Here is a 15132-nt window from a genome sequence, read left to right as displayed (position 1 = left end):
GAATCAGGAGGCCTGTAGAACACTGCAGAAGACTAGTTTTGGACACCCAACTGTGCTCAGGGATTACTTTAAGCTCTGTACTCTGGGATCACTCCTGAAAGGGTTTGGGGAACCATATGATCTGGTGCCAGGAATCTAACTCAGGTTGGTGGATGCAGAGTGCCTTATCCCCTGTTCTGTGTCTCAGGCCCCAGTATTCTGCTTTGAAACCTGTTATGTTTACTGCACTATATTGTGTGAACATGTTTACATTTTTTTCTTTTTTCTTTCCTTGCCGCCCCCCACCCCAACCCCTCGATGCAGGGGGAGTGTACACCTGACTGTGTTCAGGGCTTATTCCTGACTCTGCTTAGCGATTACATCAGCAGTGATTGGGGGACCATACATGGTGACAAGAATTGGCCTGGGATTTACCACATGCAAACAAGTGTGTTAATTCCTGTACTATCTCTCTGGCCCCAGATTTTTTTTTTTTTAATTTTTTGGCCACACCTGACATTGCTCAGGGCTTACTCCTGGCTCTGCACTCAGGGATTATTCCTGGCAGTGCTCAGGACCTTGTGGGGTGCCAGGAATCAAACTCATGTCAGACAGGTGCAAGGCAAGCTCCCTCCTGCTGTATTATCTCTTCTGCCCCTGACTCCCAGGTTTTAATACCTTACCCCTCCCCAAAAGAATTAAAAGTTGAGAGTATTCAGGATAGGGCTGTGAGCATTGTTAGGGAATGATACTTGACCACAGAGTCAGGAGTAAGACCCTGAGTACAGTTAGGTCTGACCCGTAAAAACAAAACATGAAAAGACAGTCCCCTCCCCCCGCCCCAGCAAAACAAACAAAAAACCTTACAAAATAAGGAATGGTGTCTTTTTCTTCATCTCTTCTCTAAATCTTTACATTTACTGCTTTTTCCCAAAGGGTCCAATGGAGGGGGGGGCATTATTCTCTCTTTGAATCATTTACCACTGAGTCAGCCTTCCTCTGAGGTTTTCTGTGATGTCCAGGAGGATGCACTTACTTGACTTTGAAATATTCCTTCATGTTTGGGTAGGTTTTTACATATTGAATATTTTTCTCATTTCTTAACAGGAATCTTGAAAGCATTCGAGGCACTTTTATCCTTTAGCAATATGGAACTGCTTCAGCAAAGTTTGGCCTGAAACAGTTCTGGACTCTGTGCACCGACTACTGACTATGGGGGAATCACCTAAGCACACCAAATTATTTGAAACTCCTACATATGTGGTGATAATACCAAGGAGCTATTGGATATAGGAAGCTACAATTTGGAAAGAGGTCTGGGCTAGAAATAGAAATTTAAAAAATTTGGAGTGTGTGTCTAGTACTTAAAACCAGGTGGAAAAATAATAGAGAAGGGGATAAGTCCCAGACTTAAGTACTAGCACCCCAACATTAAAAGATCAAATAGAGGAGCCAGGGAGAGAGATTAGTGGGTAGGATGCTTTCCTTGCTCGTGCCCAGCCTGGGTTTGATCCCTGACACTCCATAAGTCGCCCTGCCAAGATTGATCTCTGGATGTAGAGCCAGGAGTAAACCCTGAGCACAGCCAGGTGTGGCCCCCCAAATAAAAAACCAAAAGTGATAAAATAGAAGAGTACTCAGGACCGGGGCATAACTTAACCAGTTAGTGTACCCACTTTGCGTGAGGAATGGAGTCAGTTTCTGTAACTGCGTGATCCTCGAAGCAGTACTGGGAGAGACTTCCTGAGACTTACTGGGCGTTGTCCCCGAACAAAAGAAAGAATACCCATTCTATCTCAGGAGAGACTATCTTTTCAGGAGGGTTGTTGGCAAGATAGGTGTAACACGGAGGCGGTGGCAACCTTGGATGCCCCATCAAGAAAGTATGTCAGAAAATGTCATAAGCCTAACGAGAATGTTGTGTGGGAGAAAGAGTAGAGAACAAAATTTTAGATGCTACTTACTTTTATGAGAATGAGAATGAGAAGGGAAGAAATTCTTAGAATGAGAAGGGGAAACTGGATGAAGAAATGCCGTGTCAGAAAAGGGAGTGACGGAGAGACAGTACAGCGGGTAAGGTGCTTGTTGGCCTTGTGTGCATCTGCCCCGATTTGATTTCTAGTACCACATATGGTCTCATATTCCCATCAGGAGCGGTCTATGAGTAGAGCCTGAGTACTGTTGGGTGTGTGTCACCAACCGCCCTCTTTCCCTTACCCCTCTCCCCCCACCATGAAAAAGGTCCAAGAGCTAACTTTAGAAATCAAGCAGACAAAAAACAGCAAGTGCAAGGAGAACACCTTTCATTGTACTCTCTCCAGCTCCCCCCCCTTTTTTGGGGGGTGGGTGGGAGATGACCTTACCCTGTGTTATTTAGGGGCTGGCTCTGTGTTCAGTAGTGACCCCTTGCAGTGCTCAGTGGTGCCAGGTATCAAACAGGAGTTCTGTCAGCAGCATACTAGGCCAGCTCCTTCACTTCTGTGAATCCTTTCTGGCCCTTAATCTGTTGGTCTTTGTGGCAGTTTCACTATTGTCTCCCTTTTGATTGTTTTTTATCCCTCTGTTTCTGTTGCTCAGTGAAAGTTTCTGGTTGCTAAGAATAATTGCCACACTATATGTTGAATGAGAATATGTTGGAATTACCTTAAAATAACTTTAGCAGACTCTTTGGCCTTGTGGGTTTTTTTTTTTTTTTTTAGTTAATTGGTAACACTCTTGAAATGCAAAGCTGGTTTGAATTCTTTTTAATGCATTCTAATTGCAGGGTTTGGAGTAATTGCTAGCCTCTGAAGATGTAGGGGTGGGGTGGTTTTGCTGATCATCCAAGAAATTTCTGTCTTCCCATTTAAGTGTGTAGTTAACACAGGTAGTAAATGACTCAGAATGTATCTGCTAAAGAAGTGTGTTGCTTTTTTTTGACAGCAAATTTTAACATAGAAGAAGCGAACAACTAATGCATTTGGAAGGTTCCTTTGTCTTTGGACCACACCTGGTGATGATCGGGGCTATTCCTTCTATTCTTCAGGGGTTTCTCCCAGCCCTGCTGGGGACCAAGTGCTGCAGGGGGTTGAACCTGTGAGCAATATCTCTGGCACCCAATTTGTAATTTCTTTAATGGACAGAGAACAAGAGTGAATGAATCTTTTTTTAGAGCCTCAAATGGCTTAACACATTGATGCTGGTGCTGTAATTTATGTTAAGCCACATCCAAGTGTGAGCCACTGGTGGTATACAATAGTATCAGTCTGAAGTTGTATGGCATTAGTCCTTCAAGTAAAACGGAGGTGTTTTCTTTTGGGGGGATGGGGTGGGGGGTGAGGTGAAGGTCTAATACTTTGTACTTTATTTAAAAAAATTTGTATTTATTTGGGAGGAGAGGCCATGCATGGCAGTATTTAGAGCTTACTCCTGACTATGCACAGGAATCACTTGTGGTGGGGCTTGGAGGCCCATATGGGGTGCCGAGGACTGAAGGCAGGTGTGCCACTAGTAAGGCAAGTGCCTTGCCCACTATATTATCGCTCTGGCCCCATGTACTTTTCTGTATTGTATGTCAACTTAATTTGCTTGTATAATTTTTTTTCTCAAATTACTCTGATTATACCCTGCTTCCTCCTTTTTTCCCTTCTTTCCCAGAACAAACTGCCTTCATTTTGTTCAGTCTATTCTTTGTCTTCTAACCAAATAAAATTTCCATCGTGAATACTATCAAGAAAGATCATTCCCTTAAGTCAAATGGGTTGTACCCTATTCTGGGATAATTTTCCCTACTTTTCCAGAGTCTGTGAGATTTTTTTCAGATTTATCCTGTTTTTCTATTTCAGGAGTCTTTCATGGCTTGCTATAGTTTTCAATTAGTTTCTCTAATCTTTGACTTCATTTATTTATTTATTTTGGTAGTGCCAAAGAGATAGCTCAGTTGGGCTGAGAGCATGTTTTCTTTGCATGCAGGCTTGGGTTCAAACATGATCTCCCAGCTTCTGCAGGGTATGGCACCAAAAACAAACGTTTTAAAAGTGTATTTATTTTTCCCATCTCTTTCATTGTTGCAATACCTGGGGATCACATGCAGACCTGGTGGCAGTGCTTGTACACTAGATTGAGTTACTCATTTAATTGTGTGTGCCTGCATGCTCAGTGGGATTGCAGGGTTTATTTGTAGTGCTTTCCAGGGCTTCCTGCGGTACACATGATCTTTAGGGGGCGATAACTTCTGACTCTACTTGTGCCTATCTTTGACTGGTGCTCACCTACAACCCTCTCATTGTGAAGCTTCCACTGACCTGACTTGTTACTTGCAGCACAGAGGTTCACAGGAGAGCTACCAGGATCAAGCTTAATGTTTGTAGTTGCATGAAGCATTAAACTTCTGACCTTATTAAATTGGTTTTCTCCCCCCACCCCCCGTGCTAAAGCAAGTCCTTCTTTATCCACTATACATCAGCCCCCTACGCGTTCTAAGCCCTAGCACTTTTTTTTCTTTTATGCGGAACCATGCCTCTCGTAACCCCTGAGCACAGAACCATAATTAGATCCTGAGACTGCTGGGTATGCTCCCCCAAACCATACAAAACAAAAAAGTCCCTGTTCTATGTAACTGGCCTCTCCCCAGGGTCCCTCTAATCTTTTCCTTGATCTGTTTATTCATTTGTCACAAACCAGTTATGCATGTAGGTTTTGGTCTCAGATGAATTTTCTTAGGCTTGGTTTTGGCCACACTGACTCAGGCTTACTGCTGGCTCTGTGCTAAGATGCTCAGGCTTACTGCTGGCTCTGTGCTAAGATTCCTGGCAGGTATCTGGGGACCAATTTAATGCAGGGGCTTGACCCATGTATCATCTCTCCAGTTCCTTCAGTGAATATTCTTTAATTTTTCTTTCATTTGGTTTGTTTTTTGGGGGGTTACACCCGGAGATGCTCAGAACTTATTCCTGACTCTGTGCTAAGGGGTCACTCCTGGGGATCAAACCCGGGGTGACCAGGTGCAAGGCAAACACCCTGCCTGCTGTGTTAATGCTCTAGCCAGCAACAATGAATTTGGATAGAATTTTTCCCCTTTGTTTGCTGTTTTGGGGCCACACCCAGTTATGCTCAGGGATTACTCCTGGTCCTGTGCTCAGAGATCACTCCTGGCAAGACTTGGGAGACCATATGGGGGTGCTAGGGATTAAACCTGGATTGACTGCATTCAAGACAAGTCCTACAAATTGTACTATCTTTCCCTCCCCCACAAAATGTTTTTGTGGATTTTCAAAACATAAAATACACACAGTTGCTATTCAGTATAGTTTACCTGATTGCTATTTTCCATAGAAATATCATTTTATTTGCCTTTTGTTTTGAGCAACACTCAGTGGTGCACACAACACTCAGTGGTGCATAGGGCTTACTCTTAGCTCTGGACTCAAGGCTCACTCCTGGCTGAGCTCAGTGGACCTTATGGGGTGCAGGGGGTCAAATCTGTGTCAGCCACCAAGGCAAGCACCTTACCTATTGTACTATCTCTCCAGCTCCAGAGGTATCATTTTAAATTGTTGCCAATACAGTATCTCAGTGTTTTCATTTACATCTTCACTAATAGAAAATATATGCTACCTTCATGATGTTCTTTAAGCCTTAATCATCTGTTTGTTACACTGCTTTGTATTTCCTTACTCACATAAGCGCATGTGGTCTTTCTAGTTTTTAAAATAATCCCCTTAAGAAGGTATTACCTTTCTACTTGCTAAATGGGTTGTTGCCTGATTTCATGAATTATTTAATAAATCCATTTAGATTGAAAAAACTATAAAAGACATACTCTATAAACTTAATGATTTTTTTCTATTTGAATAGTTACTGGAATGACAAATCTAAAATATGAACTATGAAATACATTGTGTGCCAGTACCTTAAAAGCATTAAAGATAATTCCTTATATTTTATGGCCTTAAGAATAACTATACATTGACACATTTTATTCAATCACTGTCCAAATGGGCTGGAGCTATAGCACAGCGGGTAGGGTGTTTTCCTTGCACGCAGCCCACGTGGCCGACCTGAGTTCAATTCTGCCGCCCCTCTCAGAGAGCCCTGCAAGCTACCGAGAGTATCCCGCCCGCACAGCAGAGCCTGACAAGCTCCCTGTGATGTATTCGATATGCCAAACACAGTAACAAGAAGTCTCACAATGGAGACGTTACTGGGCCCGCTCAAGCACATCGATGAACAACGGGAGGACAGTGCTACAGTGCAGTGCTGCTGTTCAAATAGTAGAACTTTCATAAATGTTTTAATAATACTTCTCATACTTCTCACTTTGGGGAGAGGAAGCACACCCAGCGCTGATGAGGTCTTACTCTTGACTCTGTGCTGAAGGATTACTCCTGGTGGGGCTTCCCTGAGCCATGTGGGATTCTAGGAATTGAACCCAGGTTGTGCAGAGCATATACCCCACTTTGCTGTACTCTCTGGCCCAGTATTTCTTCACTTTTTAGGAGCTGGAGAGATAGAATAGTGGGTAAGGAGTTTGCCTTGGCATACAACTGACCCAGGTTTGATCGTGGCCATCTCATGTGCCCCCCAAGTCCCACCAAGAGTTAATTAACTGTGAGCATAGAGTCAGAAGTAAGCCTCAAGCACTGCTGGGCATGGCCCAATCCCCCACCTTCGAAATAATGAGTAGAGTTGCACTTCAAATTTTATTTCAGGTAAAACAAGTTTATTTGGTACAAAAGGTAAGAGGAGGGAAGGAAGACGTAGATAAAGATGTGTGCTCAAGAGAGAACACTGTTTTCTCCAAAGTGGATTAAAAAGCAGAGGGCACATCCCAATTATGGGTATGTGGACCATTTTCCTAGAATGGCAAAATGGACCCTCTCAGATGGACCCCAACATTTAAATTTTTTAAGACCTTAATTTGTGTAGTCTATGTTAAAAATAAACTTAATTGCTGGCATTGGAAATACAACCTTTCTTTTTCTAAAACATGTTCCTGGGGTCCAGAGCCATAGTACCTTGGTTAGGCTGTTTGCCCTGAGCATACCTGGGTGTGGCTCAAAAACAACAAAAAACAAAATAAACAAAAAATCCCTTTATCCTGAGGTGATATGCTTCTCTCTCAAACAGTTACTACATAATTATATCTACTATTTGTGTAGTCCCCAGAAAAGGCATAACAGTATTGTTATTTTCCAGAATTCAGGATTGATATTCAGACTTTGAATATTAGATTTTAACTTTTAAAGAAGCATTGAATTTTATTTACTTTTTAATTTGGGGCCTTTACCCAGCGATTCTCAGAGGTTACTCCCAGCTCTGCGCTCAGAAAATACCCTTGGTGATGCTAGGAGGATATATGGATTGTTGGAGATTGAACCTAAGTTGACTGTGTGTGAAGCAAGCACCCTCTCTGTTTTACTATCTATCTTGCCCCGTGAAGCACTGAATTTTCTTTCTTTTTTTTTCTTAACAGTTGTAGACTTACAAATTTTTGTGCTTGGGTTTCAATTATACAATGATCAAATACCCATTCCTCCACTAGTGCCCATTTCCCACCACCACGGATCCCAGTAACCCTCCCACCCCCCACCCCCCATCCCACCCTGCCTCTGTGGCTGGACATTCCCTTTTGTTCTCTCTCTCATTGGGTGTTGTGGTTTGCAAAAGAGTCAGTGCATGACAATCATGTTTGGTCTATAGTTTACTTTCAGCATGCTTCTCACATCCTGGGAGGATCCTCCCAACACCCTTTATTTGGTGCTCCCTTCTCTATCTGAGCTCCCTTTTTCCCTAGCATGTGTGGCTGGCCTCGAAGCCATGGAGTAAACTTCCTGGTACTAATCTCTGCCACTCTTGGGTGTTAGTCTCCTATTTTGTTACTTTATGTTTCCCAGATGAATGCAATCTTTCTATGTCTATCCCTTTCTTTCTGAGTCATTTCGCTTAACATGATACTTTCCATGTAGTATCACTTGTATGTAAATTTCATGACTCTTTTCTAACAGCTACATAGTACTCCATTGTGTAAATGTACCAAAGTTTCTTTAACCAGTCATCTGTTCTTGGGCACTCAGGTTTTTTCCAGATTCTGGCTATTTTAAAGAGTGCTGCAATGAACAAACAAGAAAGCACTGAATTTTCAGTATGATCATTTCTTTAGGGAGCAGGCACTATTATGCTCATTTTATGGGTGACAGGAATATATAGTTTTTATTAGAATAACAATGGCAGAATTTGGGAAAATAATGTTAGAGAATTTATAATATGGAAACTGGTAAGAAATGTATACATAAAATGACAAGGAATGACTTACGGAATAGGTGAATAATTAAATCAGTATTTACCTTTTACAGGCAACTTGGGCTTTTGAAGTGGTGTTGATAGTGCCAAATAATCACTGGGAAGATTTTTTGTATGTGCATTTGTTTCCACAGATCACAAACTGAAGACACTAAACAGCAATGCAGAATTCTCACATGGATGAAAACAGAAATTCTAGTAATGGCAGCACGGACAACAGTTTGGAGGTAGTGGTGGAACAGTCTGCTGACTTCAGTACTGAGATTATGAATGTTACAGAAATGGAACAGTCGCCTGATGGTTCTCCCAATGAAAATGCAGCTATAGAAGAAAGTGAAATGGCAAATGCTGTGGAACTTCCAGTGACAGAAACACAAGCAAATTTCCCTGCAGAATATGAAAAATTTTGGAAAACTGTAGAAAATAATCCTCAGGATTTTACAGGCTGGGTATATTTGCTTCAGTATGTAGAACAGGAGGTTAGTAACTGTTCAAATGGGTTTAGAAGGGATTAGTCAGATATTGTCAGATGACGCCTTACTTTATAGTTAAAATCACCTCATAATTTTCAGGTTAAGCTGAATAACATTAGATACATATGTTTTTAGTTTCACGAATAGCTTAGCAGGCCAGAGAGATGGCCAGCATGTGTGCTTTGCCTGAAGGAGACCTGGCTAGGAGCTCTGGCACTGCTCAGTCCCCCAAGCTTTTCTGAGAGTGATATCCTGCAGCACAGAGCCAAGAAAAACATTCCCTGAACTCTGCTGGGGGCGTCCAAATCCAAAACCAAGTCGAAGCATAACAAACAACCTTAGCATTTATATGTTACGGAGAATCAGCATGAGTAGAGTCAAAAATCTAATGCAGTAATCAGTATGTGTATGTGTGTAAAATTGTCAAAATAAGAAGTTACCTTGCTATTTGAGAAAATTAGAATTAGTTCCTTTCAAAGGATAAGGTTGTGTTTGTAGAAAGATGGACATCTGTATCTGTAGTTTTTAAGTGCCTTTTTTTTTATTTTTGTAAGAACTCCCAAGATGTTTAAATATCTTGTTTTATTTTCATCAGAATCACTTGATGGCTGCCAGGAAAGCATTTGACAAATTTTTCATACACTATCCATATTGCTATGGTTACTGGAAAAAGTATGCAGATCTTGAAAAGCGGCATGACAACATTAAACAATCAGATGAGGTGCGTAAATCACTGAATAAAGTTACCTTCAACTAGGTACTGTAAGCCAAATAATCACAAAACATACTTTTTTTCTTTGGCTGTCAGTACCTACCATTTATGGTCAACAATTTTATAGGGTATTTTATTTGCATTTGTCACTCTTGTGGCATTTGTAGCTAATATTTTCTCTCTTTGTTGGCAGGTGCGTTAAACCTCTACAGTTTGTCAAGCTTTGCAGTGCAAGCCTCTGTATTACACTGCAGCTTAACAAGTAGGGCAGGGCTTTTCTCTCACTTACATTTGTTTCTCATTTTCCAAACAATATAGTTGGTTTGCTAGTCACATTTGCTACGTCTTATTGCATTTTTGGTCAGACGCTGTCATTGATGCTCTAATGGGTCTGTGCCCTATGGTCTGTAACCCAAAGCCTGCCCACACAACCCGGTCAGAATGCAGGGACTGCTGCGCTTTGAAGATCAAGACTCTGCACGTGGGGATCAGAACATTGCCATGTTCTATCCAACCTCCACCCAAATGGTAATGGTAGATTATTTAAACAAAATTCCAGTAATTAGTATTTCTAAGGTTCACCGGATAACACAGTGTTGCCTCTCTGTTAAGAAATGATTAAGTATTTGAGGTACAGTTTGTTGTTTTCTTCTTAGGTGTATCGGCGGGGACTTCAGGCAATACCTCTTAGTGTTGACCTTTGGATACATTATATAAACTTCTTAAAAGAAACTCTGGACTCTGGTGATCCTGAGACAAATAATACAATAAGAGGGTATGTGAAACATTGGTTCTCAGATGAATTTAAAGATATAAATAAAACCAGTCATAAATGATGAACTGGAAGTTTAACTTTTTATCTACTACTTTTCACTTAAAAAATTTTGGGGGTGGGGAATTGGGGCAGCCACACCAGGGATCATTCCTGGTGGAAATTATGAGACTATATATGATGGGTTGGCTCAGGTTGATTGCATGAAAGGCAAGAACTTTAACCACTGTACCAAATTTTTTAAATTTTTTTTATATTAAATATTTTGCTGTTGTTATTGGGCCACACCCAGTGGTGCTTGGGTGATCTCTCCTGGCTGTGCTGTGTGGTGCGTGCTGGGAATTGAACTGGGTTTGGGTGCATATGCCTTAATACTTGTATGATTTCTCAGGCTCATTTTTTTTTTTTTTTGCAGCATAATCAGTGATGCTCAGAGCTATTCCTTTTAATATGGGGGTAGTGGTTGATCCTGTGATTGTGCAGGGAACCAATTGATGCTGGATAATGCACCACGGCAAATTTTAACTCATTGAGCTATCTTCTGGGCCCTCTTTTTCACTATTTTTGTTTTGTTTTGGGCCACAACTAAGTGGTGCTAAGGCATTGGGGCATGCCATTCCTTTCTCTGTACTGGGGGTGAAGGTTAACTCACTCCTAGCAGTACCCAGGGGACCATGTAGTATTGGGTAGTGAATCCAAGATTTTCTTTTGTTGTTTCTGTTTTTGAGCCACATCTAAAGGTTTTCATGGCTTACTCCAGGTCTGCTCAGGGACCACCTGAGATACTGGAGATTGAACCCAGGTTGGCTGTTTGCAAGTCAAGTGCCTTAACCTGTTGTACTGTTTTTCTGGCCCCATGAACCTAGGACTATTGCACGTTAAGCATGCACTCAGCCTATTAAACTGTGACCGTGGGTTTCTGGCTGGAGCGATAGCACAGCGGGTAGGGCGTCTGCCTTGCACGCAGCCAACATGGCCGACCTGAGTTCGATTCCTCCGCCCCTCTCGGAGAGCCCGGCAAGCTACCGAGAGTATTCGATATGCCAGATACAGTAACAACAAAGTCTCCAATGGAAACGTTACTGGGCCCGCTCGAGCAAATTGACTCAAAGAAAGGTACACATAATTTATGCATGATTATAAAAATTATAGATAACAAAGTTCTTTATAACTATTTTTTATTGTTCCTTTTTGTCTTGAGGCTGTGCCCCACTTTGCTCAGGGTCTACTACCTGCTCAGTACTTAGAGGTCACTCCTGGTGGGACCAGGGTTTTGCTATGAAAGCTTTTGCTCCAACCCTTTGAGACATCTCCTTGGCCCCACATCCTTGTTCGTATGTCCCTAGACTTACTCTCTTCATGGTTAATGACTTCAGCTATGTTTTCTGAAGTATACATACATATGTGTGCGTTTATTATATGTGTTTTTTTCTGTTTTGTGATGTCAGGGATTGAACTAGAGGCCATATGTTCTTCTTAGTCACATCTCTGGCTTCTGCGCTCTGTTGCTGTGTACCTGAAAGTTAGGTGCTTTGGTTTGGTGATGTTGGAGGCTACTAGGGCCACAATCAGTACTGCTGGGTATTGGGGCACCTGGGCTAAACCAGCAGTGCAGAGGGATAACAGGGATTAATTCCAGATCTCAGGGCTGATGGGAGATGAGAGTAATTAAGGAAATCGTCTTGCATCAGGTGAAGGCCTGTTTAGTTCCCCAAGCATTGCTGGACCCAACATCTGGGGTAATTCAAATCTCGAAAGAGGTAAACATGCTGCCTCCATCCAGGCCCTGACCCCTCTACCCAGTCTTCATATCCTATTTTTTATACAATGAAAAAAATTTTATTACCAAGTTACATATCTTATGTATGTTTCTTGATGCATATGAGACATACAGATATCTGCCTGTCTATATATAGGTGTGTATATATGTACACATACACAGATATGAGATATTGCCGATATATAGACAACGCATATCTATATGTCTTCCTTGGAGAGCCTGGGAAGCTACTGAGAGTATCCCACCCGAACAGCAGACCCTGGCAAGCTCTCCATGGCATATTCGCTATGCCAAAAACAGTAACAAGTCTCACAATGGAGACGTTACTGGTGCCCACTCGAGCAAATTGATAAAAACAGGAGGACAGTGCTACAATGAATAGATATGTATATATGGAGACATATATCTATTAAGATATAGTGATATATAAGATATATGTAGATGTATATAAGATAGATATCTATAGGTAGATATCGATACTTTGGTAGATTTATAGATATGTGTGGTAGATATATAGATATGTGTGTATGTGTGTATATATATATTTGGCAGAAAGGGATGTGGGCTGGAGCAATAGCAGAGTGGGTAGGGTGTTTGTCTTGCATGTTCGATTCCTCCAGGGTTCGATTCCTCCATCCCTCTCAGAGAGCCCGACAAGCTACAGAGATTATCCTGCCCTCACGGCAGACCCTGGCAAGCTCCCCGTGGCGTATTCATTGAATTCCAAAATGCCAAAAATAGTAACAGCAATTCTCACAATGGAGATGTTACTGGTGCCCACTCGAGCAAATCGATTAACAATGGGAGGACAGTGCTACATTGCTACAGAAAGGGATGTTGGTGTCACATTCATTGATACACCCAGTGGTTTTTCCTTAGAGCTTTGAATTATGCTTTCACTTTCTTTTAGCTTTCTGTGTTGCTTTTGTGCTCCAATTCTTCAGATTCTCTTTTTCATTAAAATGTTTCTATTTTGAGAGGCTGTAGTGATAGTACAAGTGGGCAGGGATATTGCTTGCTGGCGGCCAGTCTGAGTTTCATCCCTGGCACCCCATATAAGTCCCCCCACCCCCATGTTAGTCCCTCCCTGGGCATAGAGACAGGAGTAAACCCTAAACTGCAAGGTATGTCCCAAAAGCCATACATTTTTTAAAATCTTTCTGTTTGGGGGGTATACACCTAGTGGTGCTTGGGGGCTGCTCCTTGCTCTGTGGTCAGTGGTTACTCCCAGAGTTGCATGGGATCATGCTGTCAGGGATTGAACTCGGAGCTCCTACTTGCATACAGAGGCCAGTCCTAGGATTTTTCAGGTACTCTGAATTACTCCTAGATGTGCTCATGGTATACTGAGAATCACACATGGTCTTGCACTTGCTAGGCATATGGTGCAGCACTTGAGTTATATCCTGGCCCAGTATTTTATAAAAATATTTTTCCTTATAGAAGCTTTAGCAAACAAACAAACACTGTCCTCCCGTTGTTCATCGATTTGCTCGAGCAGGCCCAGTAACGTCTCCATTTTGAGACTTGTTACTGTGTTTGGCATTTTGAATATACTCTCGGTAGCTTGCCGGGCTCTCTGAGAGGGGTGGAGAAATCGAATCCGGCTCGGCCGGGCTGGCTGCACGCAAGGCAAACGCCCTACTGCTGTGCTACACCCTTTATTTGGTTTAAAATATATATATATATAATATATATTTTGTCTTTGATCTAAATGTGATTTTATTTAGCCTACTTTGAGATGGGTATTAGTTTTTGTTACTGGGATGCTTTTGTGCTGCTATTTTTAGAATTACTGGTAATTGGCTGAATAAATAGCAGTACTCCTACATTAAAAAAAAGTACTATTACTGGGGTGTATATTTTCTGACAGTTTCCCTCCCTTAGTTTTTTTTTTTTTTTTCATGAAATAAGATGGTTTTGTTGAGAGATGCTAATTTAAGTGGCTGCAGATTGGAGTGCTGTAAAGTAGTGATTATGCACCCAGAATTGGGATGTGAACAACTCCAGGGGTTTGCTGTTTTATTTTTAATACTTGAGTATTAAACTCCCTGTTTCGGTTTTTGGTGTGTGTGCCACAGCTAACAGTGCTCAAAACTCAGTCCTCGCTCTGCATTCAGGGGTCACTCCTGGCACTGATCGTGGGACCAGATGGGCTGTTGGGGATGAAACATGGGTCAGCAGTGTGCAAGGAAAGTGCTCCTACCCACTGGCCCATTACATCTGTTTCAGTCATTTAATTTTCTTATTTTTCTGCGTTTGTCTTTAACCTTTTGCTCTTAAGTAACCTTTCAAGGCATTTACAAAGTTGGCATTGTACTCAGAATATGCCTTTCAGGCACATGAACAACCTACTGTGCTAAAAAACATAAATCGATGTCACCTTATGTACATTGTCATGACTTAGTCTTATAGCTATTGGGAAATTTCTGATGCCCAACTGTCTGTGGTTGGGGCTGGCCTGATAATACAGTGGGTAGGACGTTTGCCTTGCATGTGGCCCGCTCAGGTTCAATTCCCAGCATTCCATACGGTCCCCGAAGCACTGCCATGAGTAATTCCTGAGTGCAGAGCCAAGAGTAACCCCTGAGCATTGCTGGGTATGACCACCCCCCCCCCCAAAAAAAAAAAGAAGGATGTCTTCCCAGTAAGTCAGAGTACAAAAACAGAAAAATAAGAAATAAGGTTACCAGTTGTCTGTGGTTGTTCATTGTGTTCTGATAAAGAGCATCATTAGCATTTAAAGCTTGATATCTTAAGTCAGTAGCCTGAAAGAAGAAACTGTTGTTTGGAAGACAAACCATTTACTAATGTGAAGTCTATGAACACCATCCAGGTTTACATTTTGCTAATTGGTTATAATTACTACTACTACTACTACTACTACTACTACTACTACTACTATTACTGGCTGGAGCATTTGCCTTGCATGCGGCCGACCTGGATTCAATTCCTCCGCCCCCTCAGAGAACTTGGCAAACTACTGAGAGTATCTCACCCTCACGGCAAAGCCTGGCATGCTACCCATGACGTATTTGATAAACCAAAAACAGTAACAAGTCTCACAATTTGTTGTTAGACGTTATTGGTGCCTTCTCGAGCCAATCGATGAACAATGGGAGGACAGTGCAGTGCT

The 15132-nt window shown here is 41.9% G+C and overlaps 1 protein-coding gene across 6 annotated transcripts in view; it reads left to right on the top strand.

Moving 5' to 3' along the window:
• The window catches only part of PRPF39 (pre-mRNA processing factor 39), a 34054-nt gene that overhangs the window by 3912 nt on the left and 15010 nt on the right, over positions 1–15132 (top strand). For 2 of the 6 annotated variants that reach the window (XM_056134116.1, XM_056134117.1), the window contains exons 2-4: positions 8394–8738; positions 9328–9453; positions 10101–10219. In XM_056134116.1, the coding sequence (XP_055990091.1) occupies positions 8421–8738; positions 9328–9453; positions 10101–10219 (563 nt within the window). In that variant the 5' untranslated portion in view covers positions 8394–8420. Of the gene's footprint in view, positions 1–8393; positions 8739–9322; positions 9973–10100; positions 10220–15132 lie in introns of those variants that run through there. The other 4 variants (XM_056134120.1, XM_056134122.1, XM_056134118.1 and 1 more) reach the window with 4 other exon arrangements.

This window comes from Sorex fumeus, unplaced genomic scaffold (assembly GCF_029834395.1).
Source record: "Sorex fumeus unplaced genomic scaffold, SorFum_2.1 ptg000098l, whole genome shotgun sequence".
NCBI lineage: Eukaryota > Metazoa > Chordata > Mammalia > Eulipotyphla > Soricidae > Sorex > Sorex fumeus.
This window is presented reverse-complemented; position numbering and strand designations above follow the sequence as displayed.